At 53.0% G+C, this 17,487-nt stretch overlaps 1 protein-coding gene across 1 annotated transcript; it reads right to left on the reverse strand.

Moving 5' to 3' along the window:
* Positions 1-8,366: 8,366 nt before the first annotated feature.
* On the reverse strand, positions 8,367-11,925 carry ZNF579 (zinc finger protein 579). The gene is made up of 2 exons (XM_079907646.1): positions 11,795-11,925; positions 8,367-10,814 (listed from the first exon to the last, which is right to left on the reverse strand). The coding sequence occupies exon 2, from the start codon at positions 10,810-10,812 to the stop codon at positions 9,121-9,123; it is 1,692 nt and encodes a 563-aa protein (XP_079763772.1). The 5' UTR covers positions 10,813-10,814; positions 11,795-11,925; the 3' UTR covers positions 8,367-9,120.
* Between the last annotated feature and the right edge of the window lie 5,562 nt (positions 11,926-17,487).

The raw sequence follows: 17,487 nt of genomic DNA on the forward strand, positions 1-17,487 counted from the left end.
GAAGGCGGCGATCCAAGTGGTGCATCTACAAGCCAGGGAAGTCAAGGATTGTTGGTCAACCACCAGGAGACAGAAGGAGGCAAGGAGGCCCCTGCAGGCCTCCGAGGGAGCACGGCCCCGCCCACACAGGATCTTGGACTTGCAGCCTCCAGGGCTGTGAGACAGTCCATTGCTGTTGTTGTAAGCCACCTGGTTCATGGTACTTTGTTATGGCAGCCCTAGCAAACCAAATACAGATGGATAGACTTGAAGCAATTAAGTAATCAAAGAAACCAACTTACTTTGGCAGTGAGTGCCCTGAAGGAAACAAAACAGAGAGATTGCATTTGTTTTCTGTGCTGGTAACAAATTAGCACAAATGTAGCAGCTTAAAACAGCACCCGCAGGACTTCCCTGGTGGCGAAGTGGTTAAGAATCCACCTGCCAATGCAGGGGACGCGGGTTCAAGCCCTGGTCCGGGAAGATCCCACGTGTTGTGGAGCAACTAAGCCCGTGAGCCACCACTACTGAGCCCGCGTGCTGCAACTACTGAAGCCCACGCGCCTAGAGCCCGAGCTCCACAACAAGAGAAGCCACCACAATGAGAAGCCCTCACACTGGAACGAAGAGTAGCCCCCGCTCGCCGCAACTAGAGAAAGCCCGCACGCAGCAACGAAGACTGAATGCAAACACAGCACCTGCTATTAGCTCACAGTTGTGAGTCAGGAGCTTAGGCTGGCTTGACTGGGTTCTCTGCTTGGGGTAGACAAGGAGGTTCCCGCCTCCTTGCTGGCTGTGGGCAGAATCCGCTCTGTTTTCAGAGGCTGTCTGCATTCCTTGTCGTGGGATCCCCTCCACCTTCCAAGCCAGCAACGGAGAATCTCCCTCCTGTAGAACGCCCCTCATGCTCTGAGTCTCTTTTTCCAGGAAGAGCCCCATCTCTTTTGGAGGGTCACCTGATGAGGCAGGCCCACAGAAGACCCAGTTCCTATCTGAGATTTGGAACCTCAATTCCAGCTGCACTGTCCCTTCATAGCAGCACCTAAATCAGCGTCTGACTGAATAATTGGGAAGAGGTGTGTATTCACCCAGGGAGCAGGGATCTTGGGGCCATCTTACCTGGGCCTATGACAGGGGATCGCTAGAGAAACATGGGATGTAGGGTGGGCCTCCTGGAGGAGGGGTGAGGGGGTCATCCCAGGCAAAGAGGCTCGCCCGTCCCAGGCCACGAGGTGAGATAGCTGATCTGCGCTAGGAACCAGCAGAGTCGTTGGGGAGATGAAACCAGAAAATGCGTGTGAAGTGCCTGACACCAGCGAATGGGCGAGGCAATAAATAGTAGCTAACTTATCCCATTATTAGAAGTCTGGAGGCCGCCCAGCTCGCTCTCTTTCTGGCCCTCCCTCTCCCGGTGACCTTGGGTGGGTCACGTCCCTGATTCCACATCGGGGTCCACCAACACCCCGCTCCCTCCTTGAGACGAAAGAGCTGGTTCGGGAGGAGGGCAAAGGAGGGCAGCTGGGGCTTGCGCAGCCGGGTGAGTGGCAGCAAATATTTATGGAGCGAGGGTCGGTGCCAGGCACAGTGCCGGGCGTGGCGAGATAAGGGGCTGTGGAGGGTGGGGACTTGGCCTCGGAGGCTGAATTCCAAACTGCCCGCCCAGGGGGCCGGGAACAGGGGGTAGAAACCGCTGTGGGGCTGGTGCCTGGGAAAGGTGGGTGTGGCTCTGCATGGCTGGATGTCCACGGGCAGGTGGCCGTCCCATTGGAGCCTCAGAGCCCCTCATGTGCTCAGGTCCCTAGCTCCTCCGGACCGAGTCTTCAAACCCTCCTCAAAAGCCCTCCTCGGTCACCCGGCTGAAGTCACATCTCCCGTCACACGCCGGCCAGAAACTCCCGCTTGTTGCTCAGCGCTGCTTCTCTCTCTCTCTCTATTTTTAGTTTTGATTTTATTTTTTTACTGACGTAGAGTTGATTTACAATGCTGTGTTAGTTTCAGGTGTACAGCAAAGTGCTTCAGTTACACACACACACCCACACCCACACACACACACACACACACACACACACATCTATTCTTTCTCAGGTTCTTTCCCCTTATAGGTTATTACAAGATACTGAGCTCCCAGTGCTTGCTTCACTAGCTCTTGATGGTACCTGGCATCCAAACACAGGTGGGCTTCAAGGAAATACATACTGTGACATGGGACTACAATATAAACTATTTATATGAGATAATGTTGTAGTTGACTATCACCCAAAGTATAAAAGAAACGTCTGTGATCCATACGGATACAAATAAATGATTGGGAATTCCCTGGCGGTCCAGGGGTTAGGGCTCCGAGCTTCCCCTGCAGGGGAGACAGGTTCCGTCCCTGGTTGGGGAACTAAGGTCCCGCAAGATGCGTGGCGTGGCCAAAACGAAACAAAACACACACAGAAAACAAACAAATGATTGAATAGATAAACAAACAGGGTAAGGAGAAGGGACAGAATTCGCCAAAAGTGTATCTGGATACTTCCCCTCCCCTCCATGTGGGCTGCAGCTCAGCGACTTGCTTACAAAGAGTAAGAGTCTGGAACGGGGAAGGGGCCACCGCACAGCGTGGAAACCACCAGGTGAGGCAGGTTAACATCTTCAGTGATAGTCACGTGGGTAAGGCGCGGCCCGGGAGCGCTGGGCACGTGGGCGTGGCCTTTCTTCCAGGGATTCCTCAAAATGGTCGGGATCATGAAAGACCAAGACAAGCCTGAAGGGTGACCACAGACCAGTGGACATTCAGGAGGCAGGAAGTAAGGCCACGGTGGTGTCCTGGGTGGGATCCTGGGACAGAAAGCTATTAGGGACAGTGAATAAAATCTGAGGAAAGGGTTGCATCTGCCAGTATTGGTTTCTTGGTTTGGGATGGTAGGGACATGATAACATTGGGGGAACCTGGGTCAGGGGCACACAGGACGGCTCTGACCATCGTAGCAACTTCTCTGTAAATCTAAAAACGATTCTAAAAGAAAAAGGTTGTTGAAGGAGAAAGGCAGGCAGGCATAAGAGGACCTCTGCTCCCACTCTCCACCAGTCTGGCCTCCAAAAAGAAGCCAGAGGGAATCTGTTAAATCAGGAGAGGAATTTGTGCTACTCAGGTGTTCTGTATCTCTCAGAATTCATCAGATGGTAAGGTCTCAGGCATGCATTTCACGGGATTTAAATTTTATCAAGGACAAGAAGGTTCAATAAATATTTGATATCTTGTTATGTTATTCATGCTGAAGTATTTAGGGGTGATGTGGTCTAATGTTTGCAAATTGCTTTGAAATGAATTTTTAAAGGATAGATGGATGGGGACCATCTGTATTTCCACTCAGTTTTTCTGTGAACCTAAAACGGCTCTAGATAGTAAAATTTATTTATTTTTAAAAAGATGGAGTACTTCCCTTGTGGCAGAGTGGTTAAGAATCTGCCTGCCAATGCAGGGGACACGGGTTAGATCCGTGGTCCAGGAAGATCCCACACGCCGTGGAGCAACTAAGCCCGTGCGCCACAACTACTGAGCCTGCACTTTAGAGCCCATGAGCCACAACTACTGAAGCCCGCGCGCCTAGAGCCCGTGCTCTGCAACGAGAGAAGCCACTGCAATGAGAAGCCCACGCACCGCAATGAAGAGTATCCCCCACTCGACGCAACTAGAGAAAGCCCATGCACAGCAACTGAGACCCGACACAGCCAAAAATAAAAATTTTTTAAATTTAAAAAAGAGTTTGCATGCCACAACTAAGACCTGGCACAACCCAATAAATAAATAAATATTTTTTAAAAAAAAGGGAAAAGGCAAGTCAAATTATGCCAGCCTCTTGATGAATCCCTTTGGGGCTCTGTCTGCATTTCTTTGTTTTGTTTTGTTTTTTAAGATTTTTTTGGTGTGGACAATTTATTTTTTAAGTCTTTATTGAATCTGTTACAATATTGCTTCTGTTTTATGTTTTGTTTTATTTGGCCGTGTGACATGTGGGATCTTAGCTCCCCAACCAGGAATTGAACTTGCACCCCCTGCATTGGAAGGCAAAGTTTTAAACCACTGGACCACCAGGGAAGTCCCTCTGTCTGCATTTCATTTAAGAAGAAACCAGAGTCTTTTCGAGTTGCTACTGGATCTGGACCCCCATCCCCCCCTCCACTCAGGCTGGCCTCTCTGCCCCCTGAACATGCTGGTCACATTCCCACCTCAGGACCTGTGCATGCACTGTGCACCTCCCTTGGGACACATCCCCAGTTACCTGCGAGGCTCCCCCCTTTGGCTCCTGTTTGGACAGGCCTGCAGTTCCCACCCGACCCCCACCTTGTCCTGCATCACCCTGCTCCACAGCATCATCCCCTCCCAAGATGCTTCATCACTTACTTGCTCACTGTGTTTTCATGTCTGTCTCTGCCCACCAGGATGGATGCCCCACGTGGGGAGGGATTTGTGTCTGTTTCATTAGCCGGTGGACGATCAACACCTAGGACGGTGCCCAGCCCAGAGTGGGAGTTCGGTAAGTATTTGTTGAATTGATGTCCTAAGTATATTTGTTTAGCTGCATCCCCTACCAGAATGTAACCTTGTTTGCTTGTCCACTGATGTGTCTCCTACCTGTAAGCACATGTTGCTCAATGAATGAATGAATGAATGAATGATGAGTGAACAAGGTTAGGGTGAATCCTTGTATAAGGGGTTAAGAGCACAGGCTTTGGCATGGGTAAAAACCCAGACTTTGATTGTGTCTGAAATTGGGGAGGGAAGATGCCGTCTTGCAGGACTGACCCCTTCATCTGTGGGATCTGACATCATCTGCAGGTAGACAGTGTCAGAACTGAACCGAACTGTAGACACCCAGCTTTGCTGCAGAATTGCTTGATGTGTGACCAAATGTCACACACACATTTGGTGACCGGAAGTGTCAGAGGTGAAGTATTCCATGAGTAGTGTTGTAGGAGAGTAGAGAAGAAAAACAGAAGAGTTTTTCTTTGCATACCTGGAGTAGTCATATTCATAGGGCCAGAAAGTAGAAGGGTGGTTGCCGGGGGCCAGATGGAGGGGGAACAGAGAGTTATTATTGTTTAATGGGGACAGAGTTTCAGTTGGGGACAATGAAAATGTTCTGGAGATGGAGGATGGTAATGGTTACAGGACAATAGGAGTGTCCTTAATGCCACTGAACTGTACACATAAATGGTTAAAAAAGGTAAATTTTATGTTATGTTTTACCTCAATAAAAAAAGAACTGGAAAATGAAAAAAAAAAAAAGAAGAGCACAGGCTTTGGGACCACAATGCCTGGGGTCTTATCCAGATCTGCTACTTACTAGCTGTGTGACCTTGGGCAAGTCATTTCACATCTCTGTACTTGAGTTTCCTTCTCAGGAAAATGGAGCCCCCTTGGGAAGCCCTCATGCTGGTGGGATGGTAAGTGGAAAATAGTCTGGCAGTTTCTTAAAAAGTTCATTGTAAACTTCCCACACACTGTGGCAATTCCGCTCCTGGGAATCTGCCCAAGAGAAACAGAAGCATACGTCTACGGGAAGACTTGTACACACATGTTCATAGCAGCACTATTTATAACAGCCAAAGAGTAGATACAGCCCAAACCCCCATCAACGATGAACTGATAAAAAAAAAAAAATGCGGTCTGTCCATATAATGGAATATTATTCAGCCGTAAAAGTAATGACGTGCTGTTACAATTTACAACATGGATGGACCTTGAAGACATTAAGTGAAAGAGGCCAGATACAAAAGGCCACATATTGTATGATCCATGTCTATGAAATGTCCAGAAAGGCAAATCTCCAGAAAGTACTTTAGCGGCTGCCTGGAACTGCAGGTGGAAACGGGACGTGACGATTAATGAGCACAAGAGATCTTCCTGGGGTGATGGAAATGTTCTAAAATTGGATTGTGATGATAGCTGCACAATCCTGTGAATTTACTAAAAATCATTGAATGGTACACTTAGAATGAGTGAGTTCTGTGGCATGTAAATGATACCTCAACAAAGCTGCTTAAGAAGAAAAAAACAGAGCTCATAATAGTATCTATCTGATGAGGCGAAGATTAAGTGAGCTAATCCACGTAAATCCCCTCAGAAAGAGATGTAGGGTAAATACTCAAGAAATGTATTTTGTATTATTATTAACAAGTGCGTTGAGATCGTCCGTGTAAGATGCTCACCACAGGGAAAGACAAGCAGTAGGGTTAGATTCATGAACACCACTACTATTGCTTCATAATAATACAAATTACTTGGTTATTTTACCATTTCCTGTGCCTGTCCCACAGACGTGGGCCTCAGTTTTCTTATCTGCAAAATGGGAGAACTGGGCTCCATCTCTAAGGCCCTTTTCTTGCCATAAGTTCTGTATTTTGTTCTAGGAGTGTTTCTCTTCGGATGTGGCATGTCAAGGTTGAGGGAGCGTATGGGGTGGGGGAAGGTGGTGGGCAAATCTGTAGTGGCAGGGGTTGCCTTGGGGCTTGGAGACCAGGATGTGTGTGTGTGTGCGGGGGGAGCTGGAAAGGTGGGTTGTGTGGCTGGGAGCTGATTGTGAAGGTCACATGGGCCTGATGTTGGGTTCAGGGCATGGAGCTGGTCCAGCCTAGGTTCAAATCCTGTGTCCACCAGTTCCTAGCTATGGGATTTTGGACAAGAGACTTCCGCTCTGAGCGCTGTTTCCACCTCTGGAAAATGGTGAGGATGTTTCCCATCAAGAACTAGGATTCCCTGAGATCATATTTATAGCAACCTGGGAGAATAATAATAACAAAGCAACAACAGCAAAGACTTCCTCCCAGGTGCCAACCATTGTCTTCAGCTCTTTCCACAAAGTAACCTTTTTTTTTTTTGGCCGCGCTACCCGGCTTGTGGGATCTTAGTTCCCCGACCAGAGATCAGAGATCAAACCTGGGACCTCGGCAGTGAGAGTGCGGAGTCCTAACCACTGGATCGCCAGGGAATTCCCCAAAGTAACCCTTTAATACGAAGGACGCAATTCATATTAGTGATCACAGAAGTAGGACAAGTGCCTTCTTAGCTTTAATCCTCAGTTTGCCCCTTCTATAAATGGGGCTGTATAAACGTCTCCCTCAATGAGTTCTGTCCATGAGATTGTGCTGAAAAGTTTTCTGGCCCACATTGGGATGTGGTAATAGGGAGCCACTGAAGGTTCCTGGGCGGGGGGTAGGTGGCTGGCCTGTGAAGAAAGCATAGCCCAGCACCCCTTCTCCCCAACACCCAAGGTTAAGTTACAGATTCCTGTAGGATCTAGTGCATAGGCTCATTTGGAAACCCTAATTTATTTGTGCCAATATTTGATTCTTATCCGTCTTCCCCACTGGTCTGTAAGCTCCGTGAGGGCAGGTGCTCAGCTGGTCTTTGCCCCCAGCATCCAGCACTGGGTGGTAGTGAACACAGGGCTGATCAAACAGGCTAGCACGTGTTGAGTGCTTCCTACGTGCCAGGCACCGTTCCAAGGGCTCGGCTAAGATGTGTCTCATTACCTCTTGGACAGAGGGAATTCTGCAAAGCTCTGGGTGGTCATCATCTCCCCTCCCTGACTCTCAGCGGCCCTCTTTCCAGCTTCCCGCCGGCCCTCCCCCCTCTGCCTATGTTTCATCACACCAGGGAAGCAAACTTCCCTCCTGAGCCTCCAAGACACCTTGGTTTGTTGCCCTGGGAAACAAGCATGATGTCACCCCTCTCTGGCCTGGCCTTACAGGTGTCAGGATACCTAAGTAGGTAGTGTCATTATCTGCATAGAGCAAGGGAGAGCTGGGGAAGGCAGGATGTCAACGGGAGGAAAGAGAAGTTTAAGGAGGATTGGCTTGGAGACATCCTTCCCCCACCCCACTACTAGGACCTAAACAAATGGGTTAAACACACACACACACACACACACACACACGCACACACCTGGAGGATATGTAGAAAACGACGCTCCCCAACCCACCACCAATTCCTTGCGGTTTCTCAAACATGTAGCACCCAACCACCTCACACACGGCCTTTGCCCCTGCTCTTCCCGCCCCTCCACCTGGTTCTTTGAAGGTCAAAGGTCAGATGTCATCTCCCCAGAGGCCCCGCCCTCCCCACGGGCTCCCTTTTCACAGTGCCCTGTAGTTTTCTTGGAAGCCCTTACCAATACCTGACGTTATGTTGCACATTGGTTTATTACCTAGGGCAGCAAGGTCCAGTGGAACTTTTTGCGATGTGGAATGTTCTAGATCTGTGCTGTCCAACAGCGTAGCCACCAGCCACAGGGGGATACTGGGCACTTGAAACAGTGTGACCGAAGAACTGAACTTTTAATCTTATTTCATTTTAATTATTTTATTGTAAATGTATTGATATTATTCTCCACTGGGAGCAGCCGCCAGGGGCCAGCAGCTAAACCGCATCAGGCTGTGCAGAGCTACAATTCCAGCCCCTCCCAGTGCGGGTTTCTGTGGGGCCTAGCGCTGCGTCTGGTAAATGATGGATTCCACGTAGGGATCCTTGAAGATGCCCAGGGCAGGTGGCAGCTTGCCTTCTTCCACTCCCGCTTCTTGTGCGTTGCCTGCTTGGCTGAGAGCCCCATGGTCCCTGACGTGCTTATCCTGCATCCTTCCCGCTCTGAACCCAAGCTCCGAGCCTGGTGGACACATCCCTGCTCACCCAGATGCCCTCAGCCAGCCCTCACTCCCACAGACAGCCCCACTCTCTCCAGTTCCACGAACTCACATTTATTCACAGACAGACAAAGGGACAGGGACAGACCTTTGCTCACTGGGGGCCCCCCATAGGGTCTGGCAGTTCCAAAGAGGTGATGGTGTCCAGTGTGTGTAACGGGGGACAGCCAGGCCGGGGGCCCCCGCCTCAGTGTCCATCCCTCTGGCCAGTGTCCCCCACCTCCTGAATCAGCGTCCTGCCTTCAGAAGTGGGGTGAGCAGTTTCTAACCAGCATCAGGGGGGTCTGGGGGTGGGCGATGGGGAGGGAGGGGCGGCCCAGCCTCCTCCCTCCTTAGTGTCGAGGGCTAGAAGGGGAGGGGTGGGTACACAGAGGAGGTTCCTCTCCTTCAACTTCCCTCCTTCATATTGCAAACCGGGAGGCCAAACGGAGGGGCTGAGGATGGGTGTGCGGGTCAGGAGGCCAGGCCCCCCAATCCGCGCAGGTGGGCCTTGCTGTCAATCTCTTCTTCCTCCATCTCGAAGGCTGAGTGGTCTTGGCTGTCAAAACAGGAGGCGCTGAGGAAGACGGGGGGTGCCGGCGGCGGCCGAGGTGGGGTCCCCGGGGAGGGCGGCTCCTCCTTGATGTGTGCGATGGGCAGCGGAAGCCCTTCCTCCTCCTGGCCAGCGGGGGGCGGCGGGGGCGGCGGGGGCGACGGCGGGGCCTGGGCCTGGAGCGCCTGCTGCGCGGCGGCGGCCCTCTCCAGCTCAGCGCGGTGGCAGCGTTGGTGGCGCAGGAGGCTATAGGCGCGCGAGAAGCGCCGCGAGCAGTGCGGGCACGGGTGCGGGGCCGGACCGCCCGCGTGGACCTGCGCGTGGCGGGCCAGGTCGGCCAGCCGCTTGAACTCCCGCTGGCAGCGCACGCACTGGAAGGGCCGCGCCCCAGAGTGGGTTACCCCGTGCTGCCGCAAGTGCGCACGGCGCCGGAAACCTTTGCCGCACTCGGGGCACCAGAATCGGGGCTCCCCGGCGGGGGGCCGGGCCGGGGCGGCATCCCCTCCGTTCTGCCCGCCTTCTCCACCCTCCGAGGCGCCCCCACACTCTGCCCCTTCGCCCCCCTCGGGCCCCTTCCCTGAGGTCCGTCCGCCCGACACCTTGTCGTCCTTCTTGCCCGCCGCGGGCAGCGGGGCCAGGAGGCTGAGCGCGCCGTGGACGCGACGGTGCTGGCGGAGGTAGGAGGCGAGGCGGAAGGCCAGGCCACAGTCCGTGCACACGAAGGGGCGGTCGGTGGAGTGGACCAGCCGGTGGCGGGACAGCGACCAGGGCCTGGCGAAGGCCTTGAGGCAGATGGAGCACTGGTGGCGCTTGGGACGGGGCGGGGGCCCCCCTTCGCCCTCCTGTTCGCCCTCGGGGCGCAGGCATGGGTGCGCTTTGAGCTCGCCCTTGGTGGCGAAAGCTTCACGGCAGCGGAGGCACAGCAGCGTCCAGTCGGCCTGGAGCAGGACCTGCTTCTCCTCCTGCCGTCCGGCCGCCAGCGCCAGCTCGGCCCTCAGCTCCGCCGCCCCGGCCTCGGCCTCCTCCTCCTCCGACTCGCGGGCCTCCGCGCTCGTGGCGGCCGCCAGCGTGGCCGGCTCCCCCGCGGACCACGTCTCGGGCCGCGCCGCCGCCTCCGCCTCCTCCTCCGCGGCGCCCGCTGCTACAGAGGTGGGCTGCTCGGCGCCCTTGTCCTGCGGGCTCCAGCCGGACCCGGCCGCCTCCTTGGCTGCCCTCTCGATGGCCAGCTCGACCCCGCCGCCCGCGTGCTCCTGGGCCAGGTGGCGCCTGAGCTGGGCAGGCTCAGGGAAGGTGCGGGGGCAGGCGGCGCAGCGCAGCGGGGGCTGCGGCCCGTGGCCACGCAGGTGGCGCGAGAGGTGGGCAGGCCGGCGGAAGGCCTTGGGGCATAGGGGGCAGGCATGGGGCCGCAGGCCCGAGTGGCTCAGCCGGTGCCGGGAGAGGTAGTAGGGGAAGCGGAAGAGGCGGCCACAGGTGGGGCAGGGCAGGGGCGCCCGAGGAGCTCCAGCGCCCCCCCTGCCACGGCCTCGGCCTCTACCACGGCCTCGGCCACGACCCCGGCCCCGGCCACGGTGAGGTGGGCTGCCCTGGGCTGGTGGAGGAGGCTGCGGATCCATGCCTGTAAAGAGATAGGGAAGAGGTGGAGATTTGGGGAGGCAGGGGGGTGCAGAGAGAGACAAGGAGACAGACAAGGAGACACAGAGAGGGTCAGATATTTAGCCGGGCAAGGGAAGGCGAGACAGACGAAAAAGGCCGAGATGAGAGGTAGAGACCAGGAGAAACAGAAAGGATGGTGAGAGGCAGAAAGCAGGAGAGAGAGATGGGGACACCCAGCAGAGACAGAGATGAAGAGAAAACAAAGAGATTTAGGCAGAGATGGTGCAAACACAGAGATCAGAGGAACCATGGCAGGGTGGAGGGAGGGAGAACAAGACAGAGACAGTAGAAGAGACAGAGGCAGACAAAGTCAGTGAACTGCTTTTCCTCCAGGGGCCCCACTGGAACGTATGGGGAGGGGCTGGGAAACAGCCCTTGGTGCCAGAGTGGAGGGGGTGGGATTCAAAATCGGGAGGCCCCGGAAATGGAGTGTGGGTGCCCAGTCGCCAGAGTCTGGGAGAGGCCGGGAGTAGGAGGGCTCAGACTCTTGGGCAGGGAGGGGGCTAGGGAGGGAGGGGGCGAGATCCCGGGCGCTGAGGTTGGGGGTGTGGGGGGGGGTTGGGAGATGACCGGGGTCCAGCCTCTAGACTTCTGTACGTGGTGGGTATGGATTCCTGGGTCCCAGTGGTGGACAGGGCTGTGGGGAGGGGCCTGAGCCCCCAAGACAAGGGGGAGGAGGGGGCTGGGGGCCCAGCTGCTCGAAATCTCCAGCGAGGAGGAGGCTGAGGGCCAGGGCCCTGGACCCCCCACACGCCCCCGAGGAAGGCTGCTGGGGGTCGGGAGCCCTAGGTCTCCAAGGGGGGGCCGCGGTCTCCCCGCTGGGCCCAGCCTTTGGTTCCCCGCAGGCATGATCTGCAGAACTGGGGCCGCGGGCCGAGGCCTTGCAGATTTCTGAGCCCGGGGCCTGGGGCTCGCCCCGATGACTGGGCGCCCGGCTCTTACCTCCGCCTCCTTTGCTCCTTTCTTCCTTCCCCGCGGCCGGCCGAGCGCGGATGGTGGTGGCAGGGAGGGAGGGCCCCGAGCGTGGTGGGGGGTGGAGGAGGCTGGGCTCGGTGTCACCGCCTAAGCCTTCCCCCCGGAAACCCGGCTTTTCGTCCGAGCCTGAGAGAGGAAAGACTGGCTGGGAAGCCGGAAGATGGTGGAGGAGGAGAGCCAGGGGGCGGAGAGGGGGGCGCGGCTTGGACTCCTGGGTTCTGTAAGGGGAGGGGGCTGGGGCCCCGTCCTCTGGGCTCCCGAGGGAGGAGGGGGCTGGGTCCGGCCCCCCTTCTTCCCCTCCCCAACAGACACACATATTCATTCATTCCTTCAACAAATACACATTTATCAGGTCCTGTCTGTGCCAGGCACTGTGTTGGGCGAGAGGGGTGGCCGGGAAAGGAGATGAATGAGGCAGTGACAGAGGCTTCAGGGAAAGTACCGGCAATCTGGACTAAAACCTGACAGCAGCCTTCACGTGGGTGCCTGAGCAAGCGACTTTCCCTTCTCTGAGCCTCAGTCTCCTCCTCTGTGATAAACCCCGCGTATATCCACTTGACCCTAAGAGACCAGTTACTCATTTTGCAGCATATATTCACTCGATCCTAAGCCACCAATATTAACTGAGCACCTACTATGTTCTAGCTCTGTCCTTGGTGCTGGAGCTGCAGTGGCAAAGACAGAGGCCGCTGGACCCTGTCCATAGGGAGCTCAGGGACTGGCAGAGGAGGCAGACAAACACAGATCCAATGGCCCTTCTGGAGAGTGTGCTCCAAAGCCAGAAGCAGGATGCAGTGGGATTACAGGGAGCAGAGACAACACTGAGAGTGATCCCTGAAGGCTTCCTGGAGGCAACGATGTTTCCGCTGAAACCTGCAGGATGAAAGCCGAGGGTTAGGAATGGGAAGCGGGAGGCAAATGGAAATGGGAGAGAAATATACCGACACAGACACTATTCTTCTGACAGTTCTACTCAGAAACATGCCACAAACGGTGTCTGTACCAGGTTAATCGTTGCAGTATTGTGCATGACTTCGAAAGACAGGAAATGAGCTACCTGCCCATCGGTCAGGGATTTGAGTGATAAATCGTGATTGAGCTACCCAGCAGAACGCTATGTGTCCATAAAAAAAAGAATGAAGAGGTTAACCTCACTGTGTAAAAACATGGAAAGGCTCCAAATGATAACGGAGAAAACACGGAAGGTGGAGCACAGCCTGCAGCCTGTTCTGTCTGCACTTATCAGCGGGTTGTGTCTGGGAGAACTGGAAGGAGAGAGAAAAAACTGGCAACATTCTAACTCCCAGGACTGAAACTTACTACGCTCTGCCCTTTTGTACTTTTGGAATTTGAAACCACGTGAATGTGTTTCATACTTAACAAAGTAAAGGAAAAAGAAACAAATGATGGGGGATAATAAAAATAAATACAATGAAAATAAATGATAGCTTACTCTTGTAAGTGCTTTACAAATACAAGCCCATTTGTTCCTCCTTACGTTAAGAAGTGCACAACATTCTCCCATTTCACAGAGCAGTAAAGTGAGGTACTGAGAGGTTTCAAAGTAGTGAGTCTAAGTCTTTGCATTTCACAAAGAGATGGGAGAAATGATGGTGAGGAGCATGATTTTTCAAAACATCTGGTCAATAATACTACATTTTTAAGGACATATACATATAGAGCAGAAGTCTAAACACATCCATGGAAACAATAAGCACCAAATTTGGGATAGGGGTTACCTTTGAGAAGGGAGAGGCAATCATCTTGGAGGGGGGGGAGGTCTATGGAGTCAGGTGTACCTCTTATGTTTTAATAAAACTGGTAGTCAGGGGCTTCCCTGGTGGCGCAGTGGTTGAGAGTCCGCCTGCCGATGCAGGGGACACAGGTTCGTGCCCCGGTCCGGGAGGATCCCACATGCCGCGGAGCGGCTGGGCCCGTGAGCCATGGCCGCTGAGCCTGCGCGTCTGGAGCCTGTGCTCCGCAACGGGAGAGGCCACAACAACAGTGAGAGGCCCAATTAAAGAAAAAAAAAAAAAAAAAAAAACCTGGTAGTCAATATATGGGTGGGTGTGTGTGTATACTTTTTATTTGTTGAAATACATGTAACATAAAATTTACCATTTTAACCATTTTGAAGTGTACAACTCAGTGTCATTAAGTACATTCTCGAGGGGAATTCCCTGGCTGTGCAGTGGTTAGGACTCTGCGTTTCCACTGCAGGGGGCACAGGTTGGATCCCTGATAGGGGAACTAAGATCCCTCCTGCCATACAGGGCGGCCAAAAGCAAACAAAAACAAACAAACAAACAAAAACAAAGAAAAATTCACTAGTTCCACTATCTAGTTCCAGAACTTTTTCATCACCCCAAACAGAAACCCGGATCCATTAATCTGTCATTCCCCATTCCCTTCTCCCCCCATCTCCTGGCAACAAATAATCGTCTTTCTGTCTCTTTGGGTTTGTCTTCTGTGGATATTTCATATCAGTTAAGTCATCTAGTATGAGGTCTTTTATGACTGGCTTCTTTCACTTAGCATAATGTTTTCAAGGTTCATCCACATTGTAGCGTGTGGGAGCACTTCATTCCTTTTTATGGCTGAATAATATTCCACTGTATGGGTATACTGTATTTTGTTTATCCATTCATTTGTTCATGGACCTTGGGTTGTATCTACCTTTTGGCTATTGTGAGCAGTACTGTTATGAACATTTGTTATGTATAAGTTTTTCTTTTAATGGCTGTTTTCAGTTCTTTTGCGTATATACCTAGGGTGTGTGAGTGTGTTATTATTTTATTATCTATATTTTGAAGACTTAATATATATTTTTTCCTAAATGAAAGAAACGAATTCAGCAATGAGGTTGAGGGGAAAGAAATTTCAGAGAGATCAGCGTGTTATATGTGTGTGTAGGCGTAGGCAGAGGTGGGGATCATGTCCTGGGGGAGATTTGGGGCCTTGGATTGGGGCATCAAAGGCGGCCAGTGTGGTGGAGAGAGGCCGGAGCTGCACGAGCAACTATGTCCGGCGTCCTAGTCCAGGCTGAATGCTGGACGCATTCCGAGTGTACTGAGAAGCCATTGAAAAGGTTTTAAGCTGGAGAGTCACATGATCCGATTAGTGTTTTAGAGAAATTCCTGTGGGACCCGCGAGGAGGCCCGGCCGGATGCAGGGGAGACCGAGGCGGGGAGCAGGAAGGAGGCGGTGCCCGGGTCCAGGTGAGAGATGGGGGGCCTGGGCGGGGCCGGCCTCGGGCAGGGGGCGGGACCTGGCGCTGATTGGCTCAGGGCTGCCCTCCTGGATGCCATTCCCACCGCCTCCACCTCCTCATTGGCTTCCCTGCCTCGGCCCCCCGCCTCCCTCGCGTGCAGTCTCCGGCACCTAGAAATCACATCACTTCGCTCCTGTGCTGAACACCGTCCCGTGGCTCTCACCTCTTCCTCCCCACCTTCCTCATCTGCACCCCACGCCCTACCGTCTGAACCCTGGAAGCTCCCTTCACGGATTCCTGTCTTTCTCCCTCTGCTTCACTCTGCTCCATCCACACTGCCCTCTCTGCTCTTTCGGACTCAGGGCCTTTGCACGTGCAGTTCACTGCCTGGAATGTCCTTCTCCTAGCTTTCCATAATTTTTCCCGTACTTCCCTCATTTCTTACAGATCTCCCCAGAGACACCTGTCCCGTTCACGTTACCTAAAACAACCCTCCTGGGAATTCCCTGGCGGTCCAGTGGTTAGGACTCCGCGCTCCCACTGCAGGGGCCATGGGTTCCATCCCTGGTGGCGGAACTAAGATCCCACAAACTGCGCAGTACGGCCAATAAATAAATAAATAAAAATAAAATAGCCTTCCTGACACCCTCTAGTCCTTGCTCTGCCCTAATTTTCAACTTTGTACTTACTGCAAACATTAGGCTACTTTTCCTATTTTGCCTGTTTCCCCTTCCACATGGAATATAAATTCCCAGGGAGTTTATATGCCAGGCTTCGCCTGTGTAACTGCTCTACCCTCAGCAAGCCTCGCATATCAAGCAGTATTTGTGGGTGAATAAAGAGGGACGAAGGGTGAGGAGGAGTGAGGGCCTCAGGTTTTGGAGTGGGGGGCGCCCTGGAAGGGGAGAAGACCGACGTGGTGGGGAGATGCGAAGCGCATCACATCAGATGTGAGCGGGCGGTGCGGGTGGCTGGCTCCACCTGTCCGCATGTGAGAGTCAGCTCTGCCCACAGAGGCGTCGGAGTCGCCAGCGTCTGGCTAGTAACTGATGCTCTGGACCGGTTGAGCTCACCCCCAGGGTAAAATCCTCCCCCTCTGCCTTCGAGCCTCAATTAGCACATTGATAAGATGCGGCCACGAGTGGGGACGAGGTCCAGCCCACCACCTGGCACTGAGACACTCGGGAAAGGGGACGAATCCCTATTGCTACCCTCTCAGAAGAGAAAGGATTGGAGTGGAGGTGAGGTAGGCAGGAGGTCCCTATTCATCACCCCATTGCCTGGCGGCCATCTCCATGACAACCCTGGCACTTTTCCAGGCCCTCAGCTCTGGAGGCCGAGCCAGTCTCCAAGTGGGCAGGTCTTGTCCCTGGGGGCGGCACCTATATCTAAGGAGGCGGGTCTTGTTTTTCCAACGCGAAGTATTCCCCCCCCCCAAAGGGGTGAGTCTGATCCCCCTTCCTGTGTACTGGTGGCAGAGTGGAGAGGAATGTCTCCAAGGTGAGCGTTCCCAGGGGCCGACCTGGAGCCTTTTCAAATGGGCAATTGTGGATCTCCAGGCAAAAATGTCTTCCTTGAATGCCAAACTCTTACTTGTTTGCCTCCAAACTTATCTCCCTCCTTTAAATGTTTTTCCTTGTGAAATATAAGACGTATAGATGAAAGGGGCACGATAAAAACGCACAATTTAACAAATAATTATAAAATAATCACCAGATTAAGAAACGGAATGTTGGCAGCCACCCCACAGCCCATAGAAGGTTCCACCATGTCCCATCCCGAATTTAACCCATCCAACTCCACTGTTCTGAGTTTTATGGAAAAAAAAAAGTTTTCCTTGCTCTTCTAGATGGCTCACATCCACAAGGCATCCTAAACAATATTACAGTTTAGTTTTGCTTGCTTAAATGTTATAGAAATGGAATGGTACTCTATGTACCTGGTTTCTTGCATCCAGCTTCTTTGTAACTTTCATTCATGTAATTTTGTGCATCTGTACTCATTCGTTCTCTTGCTGCATAGTATTCTATGGCATAATATACCATCATTTATTTATCCACTGTATTGTTGATGAATGTCTTAATCTGTTGGGGCTACTATAACAAAATACCACAGACCAGGTGGCTTATAAGCAATAGAAATTTATTGCTCACACTTCTGGAAGCTGGGAAGTCCAAGATCAAGGTGCCAGCATGGTCACCTTCTGGAGAGTCCTCTTCCTTGTTCACAGGTGTTCCTTCTTGCTGTGCCCTTACCTGGTGGAAGGGGCTAGGGGTCTCTCTGATGCCTCTTCTATAAAGGCACTAATCCCATTCATGAGGGCTCCACTCTCTTGACTTAAGCACCTTCCAAAGGCTCCACCTCCAAGTACCATCACATTGGGCCTTAGGATTTCTTTTATTTATTTATTTATTTATGGGCTGCGTTGGGTCTTGGTTGCTACGCGCGG

Source organism: Stenella coeruleoalba (assembly GCF_951394435.1).
Source record: "Stenella coeruleoalba genome assembly, chromosome: 20".
NCBI classification, from domain to species: domain Eukaryota; kingdom Metazoa; phylum Chordata; class Mammalia; order Artiodactyla; family Delphinidae; genus Stenella; species Stenella coeruleoalba.

What these genes read in the sequence shown, in the direction of transcription:
- ZNF579 (XM_079907646.1), bottom strand. Translation starts at nt 10,812, where the DNA reads ATGGATCCGCAGCCTCCTCCACCAGCCCAGGGCAGCCCACCTCACCGT.